This window comes from Pleurodeles waltl, chromosome 3_1 (assembly GCF_031143425.1).
Source record: "Pleurodeles waltl isolate 20211129_DDA chromosome 3_1, aPleWal1.hap1.20221129, whole genome shotgun sequence".
Classification (NCBI taxonomy): Eukaryota; Metazoa; Chordata; class Amphibia; order Caudata; family Salamandridae; genus Pleurodeles; species Pleurodeles waltl.
In genome coordinates, this window is record NC_090440.1 from 1,647,060,227 (window position 1) to 1,647,073,953 (window position 13,727).

A 13,727-nucleotide genomic window follows, 5' to 3' on the forward strand; every position below is an offset into this window, starting at 1 on the left:
TAGTTAGTAAAGCACAAATACACTTTTTTCTCATCCTGAATTGTGATGGAAACAGTTTTTAACTGGATCAAAACCAAGCAAGACAATTTACTTGGTGATGTGCAAATAAATATTCGCTGAAACCCAATTTCCACACGTAATTTTTTTGCGCTAAATGGATTTATCAATAGAACTGTATGTTTGTGAAAATATAGTGATAATTTCAATGGGAAATGTGCTGTCTGTAAGTCACAAGGTGCTACCACACCATGCTTTAGTGATATGTTTGTGATACTATGGGCCATATGTATGAACACTTTTTCCCATAGACACAGAATGGGTAAAAACCTTTGCTACATCTGGCCCTATGCTCCTAAATGCAATACCAGCTACAGGCTACACCCTCACCACTCTCCTGCTGAACGGGTGTGGCTCATTTGCAACACTCGTTCTTTGTGTAATGCTTGCATTTTCGGAATCCCAGTGAGTTAAGTGGTCTAACATTGATGGCAGCATCTCCACTCTGAAAATTGTTCTAGCACCACGGTCTAAATTCCTGCATTTGAAGCCAGTTCAATGGCATTAACAAACATAACCACACTTATTAATATTTAAGGGACTGGATTCTGCCAATCCTGCTGAATGGCCACTTTAGTGCAGTACAGCAGTACACGTGTTGCAGTGCAAAAATGAGGATCTGGAGGGAAAGCAGTCAGTGTATGAAAACGCTGAAAATATGTGACACAAACTCCTACCTGACTTTGAGTGCAATGAAGGCCAGATCATTACTTGTGCGAATGACCGGTGACACGCCACCTCTATAAGCACATACTTAAAGCCGAAATGTTTTACTATCAGAAACCTTAGCATTAATATTTCATTTAACCTGTTCCACTGGTCAGAACACATTCTCTACCACAGATAAATAAATCTTACTACTATGAAATTTAACCCGTGGAGAAAAAGAACGTAACCAACCATCACTACATTATTTATGGTGTAGTATTGTAATGAAATGTGGATAGAACGATAGACAAATTAAAAAAATTATGTTTAGGAAAAACACTCGAGTGTTCTTATTCCAACAATGCTCCTTTACCTACATGACATTTTATTCCAGTAAAGGGGAGGGAGGAGGTGGTGATTACGCATCCTCCTAATTCCTTAAGGCTTATAACATACAAATGTCAAATCCAGGCCCAATCAGGAAGGAAATGGTTTGCAGGGTGTGATGCGATGCTCAGAGGCCCATCCCATCTCCCAGGCTTCCTGAGAGAGGCTAACACAGTTTCCTTTCTGGTGGAATCAAAATGTGAATTTACCAACTCACAGGCTGCTCAGAGCTCCGCATCATATTTCAGAAGAATGGCTGCCGACAGCGCTTAGAAGGCATTGCTTTATTTGGAGATAAGAACTTCCATTAGTTTAGAACCCTTTCAGTATATTTTTCACATGGCTATTTGAGTTTTTATCGTGCATTGCAAGCTCGGCGTGGTAAACGTAGAAGGCATGCAGCATTGAAGTTGTTTAATGTCTCTACGCTAGTGATGGAGATTTGTTAGTGGAACACTACCAGAAACCAAAATTGGGAGTAGAAAAGATAGCTCGGTTCCTGATGCAGCACATAGAAACCTTCACTCCTTAACGCTACGGATTGCTGATATGTTAGTTTGAAGCTTTTGCCACACACTTCTGGTGGTGGTTGCCTCAGCTTCTGGTTTCACTTACTTGGACCAGTTACGGACATCACCGACTGATGGGATAAAGTCGCTGTGTGGATGGGGAACTGCTGCTCACTGAAGGTAAGTGCTTGTGTGATGAACATGCCTGTGCTAACACCAAAAAAGAACCTCTTTGGAGGACAGTTTGTTGTCAACTTCGATGTTGGTAACCCGTTGCATTCATGTTGTGTGAGATCATGTATGCTGTAAGGAAATAGTCAAGGTTCAAACTTATGAACATCCTCCATTTTGTCAGGTCACTTCTGTGAGTGGGGAAAAATATATTAAAATGATCAATTAGAACCGCCCATTTGTAAATAATTGTTAAGGGACTCTCAAATTTGTGGGATTCCCTTGCAAACTGTTGAGACCGAGTGTTCACCTCAGCTCCAGAGCAGCGTGCTCTTGATCCGGCTTGTAGGACTAGCTCACGGTTGACATCTTTTACCTCAGAACCACATGACTGCGACAATGTTGTTTGGTGTATGGAAAGAATGGAGGAAGAACTTTTGCAATAAATGTGGCAAAAAAGAGTTTCTTTGTCCGGAATAGGCAAACAGTTCAATGGAACAGGCAATATCACTGAAAACCACTTTCTGTGTGATATGATCTTTTCGCTGCCCACAAGTATGAATTCATTTATTAAATTACACATGCTTTTGTTTTGTGTGTGCGTAGTGTATATATCTGTAATAATTATCTTTCGTCATACATAATTTTATTAATTAATCAGAAATGTTACCTTAGCAAGAATTTAACATATGTTCAAAGCCATAAAGGTGTTTGTTGAAATCAGTGAATTGTGCCTCGATAACATGTTGTTATATTATATTACATACCTAACTGTTGGCGACGTGCAAGCACTGTAAATAGCCTGTGCTAGTTTTGCCTGGTTTAATTATTGTATTGTAATTGCATTTGTAAAGTGCTTACTAACCCTGACAAGGCATTGAAACGCTTGATGCTAGGCAGCACGCTGCTCCTGAACCCAAGGTTAATGGTTAGTCCAGTGGTTAGTTGTTATTTTATGATTCTCGAAGTATGGGCCTCCAAAGAAGGAAAGGTTGAACTGGCCTTGTTGGGACTAAAACTTGTCACCTTCAGGTCACTTCAGACACCGGCAACAAGGGTTTAACCGAATAGCCCATGACATTGGCCCATAACTGCACACTGCAGTTTTGTGGTAGAGGCACTATGGTGAGATATATTATTTGTACTGAATGACTACTGGTAGGAAGAGATAACCAGATAGAAAGCCCAGCATGTCATTTCTAGCATACTTCATGCTCGCTCAAGCCCTTTGATTTTGATCAGGCAGATTCAATTCAACAGAAAATACTTTGACGCTCTCTTGGCATGATGTATTGCCATTTTGTTGGCTTGTGATATTAAGACCTGGCCTCCATCATTGTCGCCGACTTCCGCAATTCATGCACCCATTCATAGGAGTTGGCCGTTTCAGTATGTATTGCAGCAATTCTTCAACACAAGTTTTTAACCAGTAATATTGTTGTGATGTCAGCATGTTTTTATGGTTGTGCTTTTAGTATGAAAAATACACAGGTTGGCTATACTTTCCTGATTTCAGTCAATATCATTAGCACCATTGTGTCATGTTGTTATATAGGGGCTGCTTCGCAGAAGCATTTAATTTCTGAAGAGGGAAAGTAGTACTACAAAAGCACTCTTTAATGTATTCTTATTTGCCTTTATATTGAATGTTCAACTCGTTAGTGGTAAACATTGCTTTGTTTGTACTTATTGTATATGAATATTCCCAGAATATTTTAATTTTATCTCCATTTTAGATGTTTTGGGGCCAATTCACAAAGTTATTGAAGAGTGCGTCAAATGTACTGCAGGAGCACTTCTTTACGTACTCCTAGATGCTTTTATGAATAAGGCCCATAGTTCCTGTGCAGCACAATCCTATGTCTCATTTTGGATGGTACTATTTTCAGCAGATAAAAAAAAAAACTAGAAATGTATTTGTAATTTAAAATGTTAGATTTTTCTATGTAAACTATGGCTCTTTTGTTTTCGAAATTCATGTGAATGAAAGGATCTATTATTTCACCTTGAATCCCCTCTTCACACACGGCAACAGCAGTAGAGCAGCACCTCCTTGTGGTTCATCATTATTGATTTATCTGGTCTTGACATAGTGGGGCAGTGCAGGTGTAAGTTTGGGCAGGGGACTGTACACCAGTTTCTCTCTCCTTTGTCAGTTGCGAGCTTCTGTGAAATAAAACAGGCAAGTGCATTGCCTATCTGGTGGGGCTGAATGCAGCTCTTCAGTTTTTCCCCAGCCAGTGATGTTTCGTATTTAAAGCCTGGTGATGAGTTGACGCAAAATGGAAGGTGCGCCTGGTGGAGATAGCTCTCAAGACTCTTAGCCGCAAACCAAGGGTTCTGTGTTTGCATGTTTTTTAAATGAACCTCATAACTATGGGAGCTTTTGACACTATTAGTCTAGTGCGGAGTCTTTTCTTCAATTGGTTGAGAATTCATAAGACACTGTTTTTTTGTCTTCCACTCCCTATGTGCCATCTGTAGCAGAGTGCTGTCTTCTAGTTGTGAGTTGTCATTGTTGGTCTCCATGATTAGCTGGTCCTGTAATATGCAGCCAAATTATGAGAGAAGGGATGCATGGTGTGATATTGACTTTTGCATTTTAGTGTGGTGTTGCGACTTCAGGCTGGACAGTGTTAAAAACGTCTGGTCCTGCCATCAGCAGACCTACTTACTTATCACTGTCTGCCATTGAATCTATTTAATCTCATCATCTGAAGCTGCCATCACCAGAATCTTTACAAGGTCCTTGAAGTAGAGACCCTGGAGAAGGTGACTAGGAGTTTAACAGGTCTGCTCTGAAGATTAATATTTACATCGTGAATTACATTGTAAAGTATTATTTCCACACTTCTACATGTCAAAGACTTTGGGGCAACCCAACTTTGGGCATGTGATTGTGGCAAAGATGTTGCTAACTTGCTGGACTAAAAATGGATATGTCATTTTTGGGATTGTAGTCCCTTTTATCCCTTACCAATCGTCCCACACTATAATACCAAAGGTACAGAGACAAAAAAGATATGAATCCGGTAGTTCTCAAAACAATGATCTGGAGATCATAATTCTGTTTTGTAGAGATGGTTTATTTTCTATACCTCTGCACTGTGGCTGACTCCAAAACTATATAATTATGTATGCTTTGTAATGCATGGTAGACCATAGGCATTTGCATATGCTTCTTTAGAGCGGTAGGCAACAGATTATTTGTGCTTGTACAGCCATCATGGCAGAATCATCAAAGTGCATATAAAAGGCGAGACACTGTGGTGACAGGTATTGTATTTTTGTGCTCAGAAACAAATTGTCTTTCTCGCCTTAAATTTTCTGCTGTTTTTCCTTACCTAAACTCCCAGATTTTCCTAAAATATTGAAGCGCCTATAGGAAATACATATTTTTTCAATTTTGTGCACAAGACCTGAGGGCAGAGTGTGTCTTCTTTACGACACGGAACATTCCAAAAATGTTCACTTGCACATGAAGTAGAAGTGGAGCCAGCCGGTCTTCAGATCATAAGGTGGGGAGTCGATATCTTTCTTTCATGCTCTGCAAGGATGAAGCAATTCACCTTTGTTATAAAATGTTCCTAAGGTAATTGTTAATGTAACGATAGTTCCCGGAAATTGCTTACAACAAAGCAGGCTTGTTGACATCCGTAGATGTCTTTTTGGTTTGCAGAGGGCAGATGTGGTTGATGGAGTTCTGTGCCAGAGGATCTCCCTAAATTATGGATATCATTAGACAATAGCATTTGCCATTGATACTGTTTGCTAAAGACAGAAAGCACATTTGCTTTAAGGAAATATTTGGATTCTGATGTGTTCCAAAGACAACTGAATAGGAGCTGTGGCCATGATGATGTGTGTGACAAGGATACTATATGTATGATTTAGTGTTACATAAAAAGCAGGCTTAATTGTATACTGACATGGGCGTTGTTTGTGCATTATATGTAATGGTGTGGAGCCTAGAATGCAGGTTTACTTGTCTAAGTAGTGCAGATAACAAAATGTGGGCTTGATTGACAGCAACTTGATTTCAGCTGTATACTTTAAGGCAATTAGCAATTCTATTACCAAGAAAGAGCCCAAAAGACAAATTGGCATCGTTCCATCCTATTATGACTCAGTCTTTGAAAGCTCAACAGTGTATGGGTCTCTTGAAATTTCCACAAGCGTTGCTTTGTTTGGATCAGAAAAGACTCGATTGCACCTTGTGAACTCAGCTAGATAGCGTAATCCTTCGTGATTGGTCTGTCTCTAGTATTTAGGCATTCATAATTTTTACACTTTCTCATAGGTCGGACTGACCATTGTAGTCCTGTCTGTAGCAATCTCATATTTGAAATATTGGACGTACACAAGAAGCTACTTGGCGATAGCATTCGGCCCACAATACTCCATGGACAACTTGATGAATAAATCACAGTTTTGTTAAGGTTTGAAGTCCAGTTTTCAGACCATTTTGTTTCAGAGTAGAAGGCAATTTAGAAAAGACTTGCCACCTTCTTATCAGTGATTGAACTGGTTCGCCTCCAGCCAGATACGATGCACTGAACATAAGGTTGTTGTATGGCAGAACTTCTCTTTTATGCCATTGAGGAATTGAGGGGGCATGCAAAGAGTGGCTCCTAAATATAGGGTGTTTTCATAATGATATTGAGAAACTGATTACAACCATAGCTGGCACACAGCCCTCTGATGTTGTTTAATGCAAAGTATTCCTCAACAGCTCTAGATGGAAAAAGCAAGATGCAGAAGCTGTTTTAACTTGAAGGGCTGAAGACAGTTCCATATTTATTGTAACGCTTAGAACCTTACAGACCTGACCACCATTGGGCATCGTTCCATCTGGAAATGGCAAAAAGCTAGCAGTTGCTTACCCCTTTTCATAATTTCAGTGTTAGGTTTGAACTTTTAATCAGTGCCTGCGGACTTAGTTCATGGCATCCAACATGTTGGAACCCTTTGGCTGTGAACTGCACGTCACTGCGCAAGTTGAGAAGTATTTGAGTGTCATCAGCATATGCAGTGGGGGGGGCGCACCACAATTAATTTAAAACAAGAAAGTGCAAAATGTGATCCGGTGGTTGCCTGTTGTGGCCACCAGCGCTCATTTTTGGTGACTGGCTATTGTTTTTCCGCATCAGACATTTACTGAGAGCCAACAGCGAGAAAAACACACAAAGGAGAAAGACAGAGGAAAAGAAAGACAGAAAGACCATCACAAAAGGAGAAAGCAGGAAGCTGCAAGAGTTAGGTAAACAGGCAGGGTGTGTCTGGTAGTGGATTAAAGAGGCCTGGGGTGGATTTAAGACTAAAAATCCCTGATATTGGACATGGTGGCATTTAATAGCACCAGCCTTGGTTGACTAAACAGAGCCATGGGCACCTGCTCTCAATCTTTCAGATATTAAGCACTGACGAAAGGTACACAAGCATATTCTTCAAAATCGAAGTCATGTACAGAACAACAAGAGTGACCATGTGGCTCTGAAACTCAATTTTAGTTGATTGTGGCATCCATGGTTTGTTCTGTCTCGCTCCTTTTGTAAGTGGAGACACGGTGACTCGTTTCTGAAGTGCATAATGTCAGAAGGAAATGTTTTGTTCATGACAGCATTACACATTTCTAATTTAAGATCAAAAGGGACATGCTAGCCTGGATGGAAGAATCTTTCAGAAGGCAAAGACATGTTTTCCTTTGACAGAATTTACACCGTCAGATCAGGCCTCTCTTTTGCCATCTTCCCTTTCCTTCTGGCACGCATTATGACACATTAAAGTACAGTGACTCAGTGTTGAAAAGACATTATGTTTTTATGTCAACAAGACCTGTACACTTAGATAGTTGGTGAGTTATCACGGGCTTGCAGTGTTTGTAGTGGCTATTACGGGGCACTGAGGGAGGCTGCATCAAAATGATTTAACCACCGGTACAGAAGCAGCGAATAAATTGCTGTTGCAGAGAGTAAGGCTGCCTCCCTCTGTCATTATCCACCAGCATGATGGGTATTGACTGCTCTCCCATGAATTAGAAAAATGTGTTCCTGAATTTCTAAATGTGAAGATGCGCAAAAGAAAAATGACTTTTCGGCAGGGCCATCCTTACTGTAGCGAAAACGGATGCAATTGAATGAGAGGGAAGTGGTCTGTGGGTACACATTTTACAGTCTGTGTTTTATGGCAAATTGGTTGATAGTCGTATTGATTAAACCGTGAACATTGGCGACGTGACTCAAAATGGTTCAGAGCAGAGCTTAACCAGAGGTCACCTTGCACTTGTTGTTATGACGACCTTCTGTAAACACAAACGCAATACGGACTACAGCTGGGCCTTAACAACTAGAGTAAAGGATACTAAACCGCTCGTACATGATCTCAATATTCGCAATTGTTTTTCGAAATGGTTATTCATGTAGCACTCTAGCAGAAAGATAAACACCTGTCATGGTGAAGAACTCTATCCACTTAGTGGGAGCTGCCAGATTTCGTGCTTTTGCTTGGTTAGCCTATCATTGTGACCTCTTGTATTCTGCTACTGCTGTGATGTAGCGCACCAACAGCCTGGTCACTGCTAGAGAGGTAATGTGTGTAATCTGGTTTACTCAGGCCTGCTGATATGTAACCGGGCCGTTATTGTTGTTAGTCATGCACATGGACAGCTGCTTCTGTCTGTCACTGTTCTGTCCATTTCCCAAAGAGAACAAGGAGAGCTATTCATGTAGTTTTCTATTGCGTAAACCTGTCTCTGTGTGAGACATACGGCGCAATTATATTCAAAGGGCCTTCTGTCCACTGTATTTGAAACCCTTGGTATGAATATACAGTATATTCTATTATTGTTTTGACGACAGCTTTTAGATCACTTGGAAAAGTAGCTAGCTAAACCAACTCCTTAAAATTATTAATATGTATGCCAATTTCATTATTTAAATATATATATAAGCTTGCCCTTTCTCTACCTGCCATTCCATTGGGACTCCCTTCTAATCCACTGGAACTCGTATCATGTATCAGAAGCGGTAACATAATGCGCCATCAGTATCTGTTTTTTTACGGGATTTTGGGGTTCCAGTTTAGATGAACTGTGGTTTAACTGAGGAAGTTGCGTATTGTAGGTTCCAGAGTTCGAGGGGGCAGGGAGTTTCTTGTTAGTTGTATATGGGGCATGTTTGAAGAGATGCCATTTGAGGAGCGCAGGAGGAAAGGGATCAATCTCACATTGAGAAGGAATGTTGTTCCAGATATTTGGTGCCTAGGTTGGGAAAACGTGTTTTCTGGCATTCTCCAGGTGCAGTGATTGATTCCTTATAGGTGGTGCAGCTGGCCTTGAAGATGCTACCAGCACAGAGGGAGCGCCTAGTGCAGGTCTGTCAGGATGGGAGTGATATTTATATACCTATTTTGTCCGTTGAAGCGAGTAGGGACCTGTAAAACACTTTTCAGAGGCTGCTATACAGGCTAAGATAGTAATTTAATTTTACTTGTTTAAGCCTTTGATGTGGTGTACAATGGCATGTAAGAAGCATTTAAGTGGAGTGGTGTATGACAGCGAATAGCACATTGTCACCCTCCAAATGTGAGATGACCAGTGCTCAGATCAGTCTTCTGAAATATGATTCTGGAAAATAAGGTTTTATTCTGCATCCCTTGTGAGAGCTAGTTGCAGGTGGTCTGTGTTTGTCCAGGTCTGAGCTATTCACACATGGGGTACATTTGTTGTAAATGCTAAATGCAATGTGAATGAGTCTTATACATGTTTTCTAATATGATGTGACAGAGATGAGTAATAAGCTTGAAGGAGACGTCTTCGTGAAGGTTGAGTATATTGCTCATAAAGGTGTCCCCAACAGCTGCCCCTGCAAGTGTCAAAGTTGGGGGGGGCAGAGGGAGGATGACGGGGATGGGGAAAAAATAAAAAAAAATAAGAAATGGGAAACTTACCTTTATCCGCTGTTCATGCTGACTCCTGCCTCCTCCTGCTGCTTCGCTCCTCCTCTGGTGTCCCAGCATTCACTGGGACACCAGCACAGGCTCCCCAGCAGTCCTGGTGCTGCTTTCATGCTAAAGTTAGCATGAACGCAGTGCCAGGATTGGTCTGAGCAGCTCAGACTGCCGCTCAGACACAACCCTGGGATCTGTGCAGTTTTTCCAGCCCAGCTGTTAAGCACAGCTGGGCTGGAGAAACCTAAGTGCGCATGGGTGTTTGGCCGGCCTGAGATGAAACACACATGCGCACTTAGGTGCACTCTCCCCTCCTCCCACCCTCCCATGACACAGCCCTGCCCCTCTCTGCACTGCTGGCTGAAGCAGCAGATGAAAAATAAAATGATAGTATAACTATTGTTTTATTTTTCATTTCCTGGCTCTTGGTCATGGGGGCGACGCTCCTCCGCCATTGCAGAGACGCCCCTGGGTGTTCTTTATTTTGTCTTTGAGCATTCGAGGTTAAAGGATTTCACTTGATTGCAACCTTTTCTGGGCTTTCTGTCAGTTATAAACATCAATGATATCTGTAAATAATCAAGAGGCACTTCTCAAAATTATAAGTGTTTGAGGTATACAGTTCTATAGAAAACTAATGTAACAATTGGAGTAATGTACCTTAATTCACCTATTTTTGCCTTCCTTTTTTTCCTGTTTGTGTTTCTGATTTTCCATTAGTCTTTACTTTTCCTTTATTCCTAAAGCATGGGATGTGTAAACATTTCATTTAAATTGCAATGCGATTTTGTTTTGCCTAAAGACAAATAACTCAATAAATCCATGTTCTTCTGGCAATCTGTGTGGCTGACACAGTGGAAGAAAGGTAGAATTTTTTAAGCAGAAACAATACTATACTACACGATATGTAATGCTATCTGTATTTAACCACCCATTCCATCTTGACCACTGACTCCATTTTGTGCTTAGCTTAGCTTCAAATGCTGTCACATCGGTGGCGCAGGTATTTTTCCACAGCTTGTTAACGTGTTTTTTTTATTTCTCACCGGTTAAAGGAACATGACATGGGGGATGCAACATTGATAAGAGTGTACTAGGACGAGAATGCTTAAGGCAGAGAAGGATACGGCTCTGTCTTGGAATTACATCCTGGGATCTGGCCAATCCTTTGCATGTTTTACAATACCGACCCAGTACAGCCAGCACTTAAATTTCACAACTTACTGAAAGGGAGGGGGAGATTACCAGAACCTTCCTCTTAAGTTTGTTTAAAGTATATTAGGTGAGGAGGCTTGGCGCTGAGGCAGAAGGAAGTCATTTCTGATGGTGGACGCATTGCTCAGGAAAATCTGATTCCCAATGGGGAAATTCCTTCTGTCACAGATGTCCCAGGTTCCCCAGCTTGACATTGGAAAAGACAAGGATGATGTGGGATTCGATCCCCATGGTGATGCATTTTCAATTCTTAATTATCTAGCTTTACTGTGTGCATGCATAACTATATATATATATCGTCACTGAATACATATTCACTGTTGATATATTGCATTTTCTCTGATAATTATTGTTCAACTACTGTGATTATTTTAGAAGCTGCACGTTTTGCTGCATTCTAATTAAATGCTTATGTTAATATTTTTGTGTACTTATGTTTGAACCCTGGGAAGTGCCTTAATAAATTCACTACACAGATTAACAGTGCTGCATTCTTTGCATTCTTTAGCCTTGTTCCCTCTTAGTTTGGAGCAAAGCAGAACAATTTGATGTAGTCATTTGCAGGATACGAGGTGAAAGATTTAAAAGTGAAAAATGTTTGGCAAAAAGTCAAAGGTGATTTCCCAGGTTCCAAATGAGATACCAGGGTGGGAAAAGGCACCCAATATTGTTCTTGTGAATGAATGGTCTTGTGGAGCAGGATTATGCGAAAGCTGGGACGGATGTCTTAGCGATGCTGAGCCAAAAACAGTTTTACTCTGTTTACAGAAAGTACCTCTGGAACGGGGATGTAATTTATCTATTTTAGGCAATAAGGGATATATTATGTTATCTGCTTATAGAAAAATGCATGAAAGCTATATCCAGCTGAAACACGAAAACCAACAATCAGAGAGGCAGCTAGTTGAAGCTAAAAATAACGTAACCATGCTGTCTTGTCAGAATAAGTTATTGAAAGATGAAGCAGATACTTATCAATCTGTCACCGAGAAGGCAGCTGTCCGAGTCGCCCAATGCAGGTATCAGAAATGGAAGGGTAGAGTCAATCAAAAGAAAGTTAATTTAGCTATTGCTAAAGGAAGGTTAAATTGGGATCCAGATATCTGGGACGGAACTATCTGGCACTCAACCGATTTTTCAGATTCCAGTGATGAGTCAGTTAAAAAAGGTGGGGGCCAGCTTGAGCCAGACAAACAGATAGTGGTTCATGCAGATTCAATACTTAGACGGAAAATACAGGACACTCCACAGAACCTGGGAGGGATTGAGATGCACTCCTTTGAAGATTACACCCAGCAGGAAGTTCATGATATAGACCGATTCAAGCAGAGATCTGGGGAAACATTACTTACATGGATGGTGTGATTATTTGATACAGGAGCCTCTGGAGAAATGTTACATATAGGAGATGCTCCTAAGTCTTGTACTCCTAGAACTGATCCCATAATAGAGGAGCAGTTTAGGTTATCAGGGTAACCAACAGATCACACTACTACAGTTAGCAGTCGTGGGGTGTAATCATAAGTATCCTACAGAATCAGATTGGCCACACAATGGCAAGCCCTGGTACATGTTAAAAGATGCAATGCAGAGAATTAAGGAGAAGGGAATGAAAACTGGTATTTTCCTGGGTGATACTCACCGCCTGTTAGATGGACCACTCTGTGTGTCAGTGTCTGATAAAATTATTCGACTTGCTTACAAGGAGGTAATAATGACTCTCCTAATTAATCTGACATGGCAGGGATTGAAAGGTGTACTGGAGTGAGTTTGCGAGTTAGGAGAGCTTGGAGACTGGACAAAACCTGAGAGAGCCTTGAGGTCTGAGGGTCACACAGATAATAATAGAATATCTAGGAGAGACATGCTTATGGCATTACTGAAGGAATAATAAGGAACAATAAGGATACAATAAGGTCAATAAGTGTCAATAAGGAACAGATTGATGGCACAGATACCAAAAGCTTGTGGGAGATGTACCGTAAGTGAGGGCTGGCCAGCAAGGAAAGCAGCAAGAAAAGGGTCAAGCAGGATAACAAACAAGTGAATTAGGGCCAGCCACAGATGCAGGAGCAAGGAAAAGAGGGGCATTAAAATGTTTCTTCACAAGAAAAAGAGGAGGAAGATTTAGACCGCAATTGGTTAAATGCTGAAAACAAGGAAGGAGAGGAATCTCCTCACAATATGAGAGCATATATACAGACCTGACATGGGCAAAAGTTGACAGGTTTAAATCAGATTAGGAAACAGGCCAAGCTCCGGTACAAGTAGGGGCCCGTAAAGATAACAGACCCTGTTAGAACAGACCCCACGTTAATTTAGAAATTCACCGGAAGCATAAAAATGTTCAAAGGGTCTGGGCATGAGCCGACACTGGAGCGGAGGCCTCTTTAATTTATGGAAATCTCAAAACGTTTGCAGGTCTGCACTACATCATCACAGGGTTGGGTGGAAAGCAAACCCCGCCGTGCAGACTACAGTTCAAATGAAAATAGGGAGAACACCAAAAAGAGAATATACAGTTTTGATTGTGCCCCTCTTAGAGTATATACTGGGAATTGACATTCTGAAGGGTATGGCTTTATACTTAGAAGATGATTGCTACCAGTTTGGATTAAAGAGATACATTTCAGTGGTAGCAGTGAGGGTGGGCTATCTGAAGATACCTCCAGTGAAAATGTGCCCCCAGCAACCAAAGTGGTTTGTTTTAAACAATACCAAATTCCAAGAGGCATGAGGAAATAAATGAGACTACACAGGAGTTGATGGAGGCAGGTGTGCTGGCTCCAGTCA

General features: G+C 41.1%; 1 protein-coding gene across 3 annotated transcripts in view; it reads left to right on the plus strand.

Moving 5' to 3' along the window:
- The window catches only part of RAPGEF4 (Rap guanine nucleotide exchange factor 4), a 942,686-nt gene that overhangs the window by 215,372 nt on the left and 713,587 nt on the right, over positions 1 to 13,727 (plus strand). The window contains exon 1 of one of the 3 annotated variants that reach the window (XM_069225353.1): positions 1,400 to 1,781. The exons of the other annotated variants lie outside the window; for them this stretch is intronic. Within the exon in view, the coding sequence (XP_069081454.1) occupies positions 1,758 to 1,781 (24 nt within the window). The 5' untranslated portion in view covers positions 1,400 to 1,757. Of the gene's footprint in view, positions 1 to 1,399; positions 1,782 to 13,727 lie in introns of those variants that run through there. 3 annotated transcript variants of the gene reach the window in all.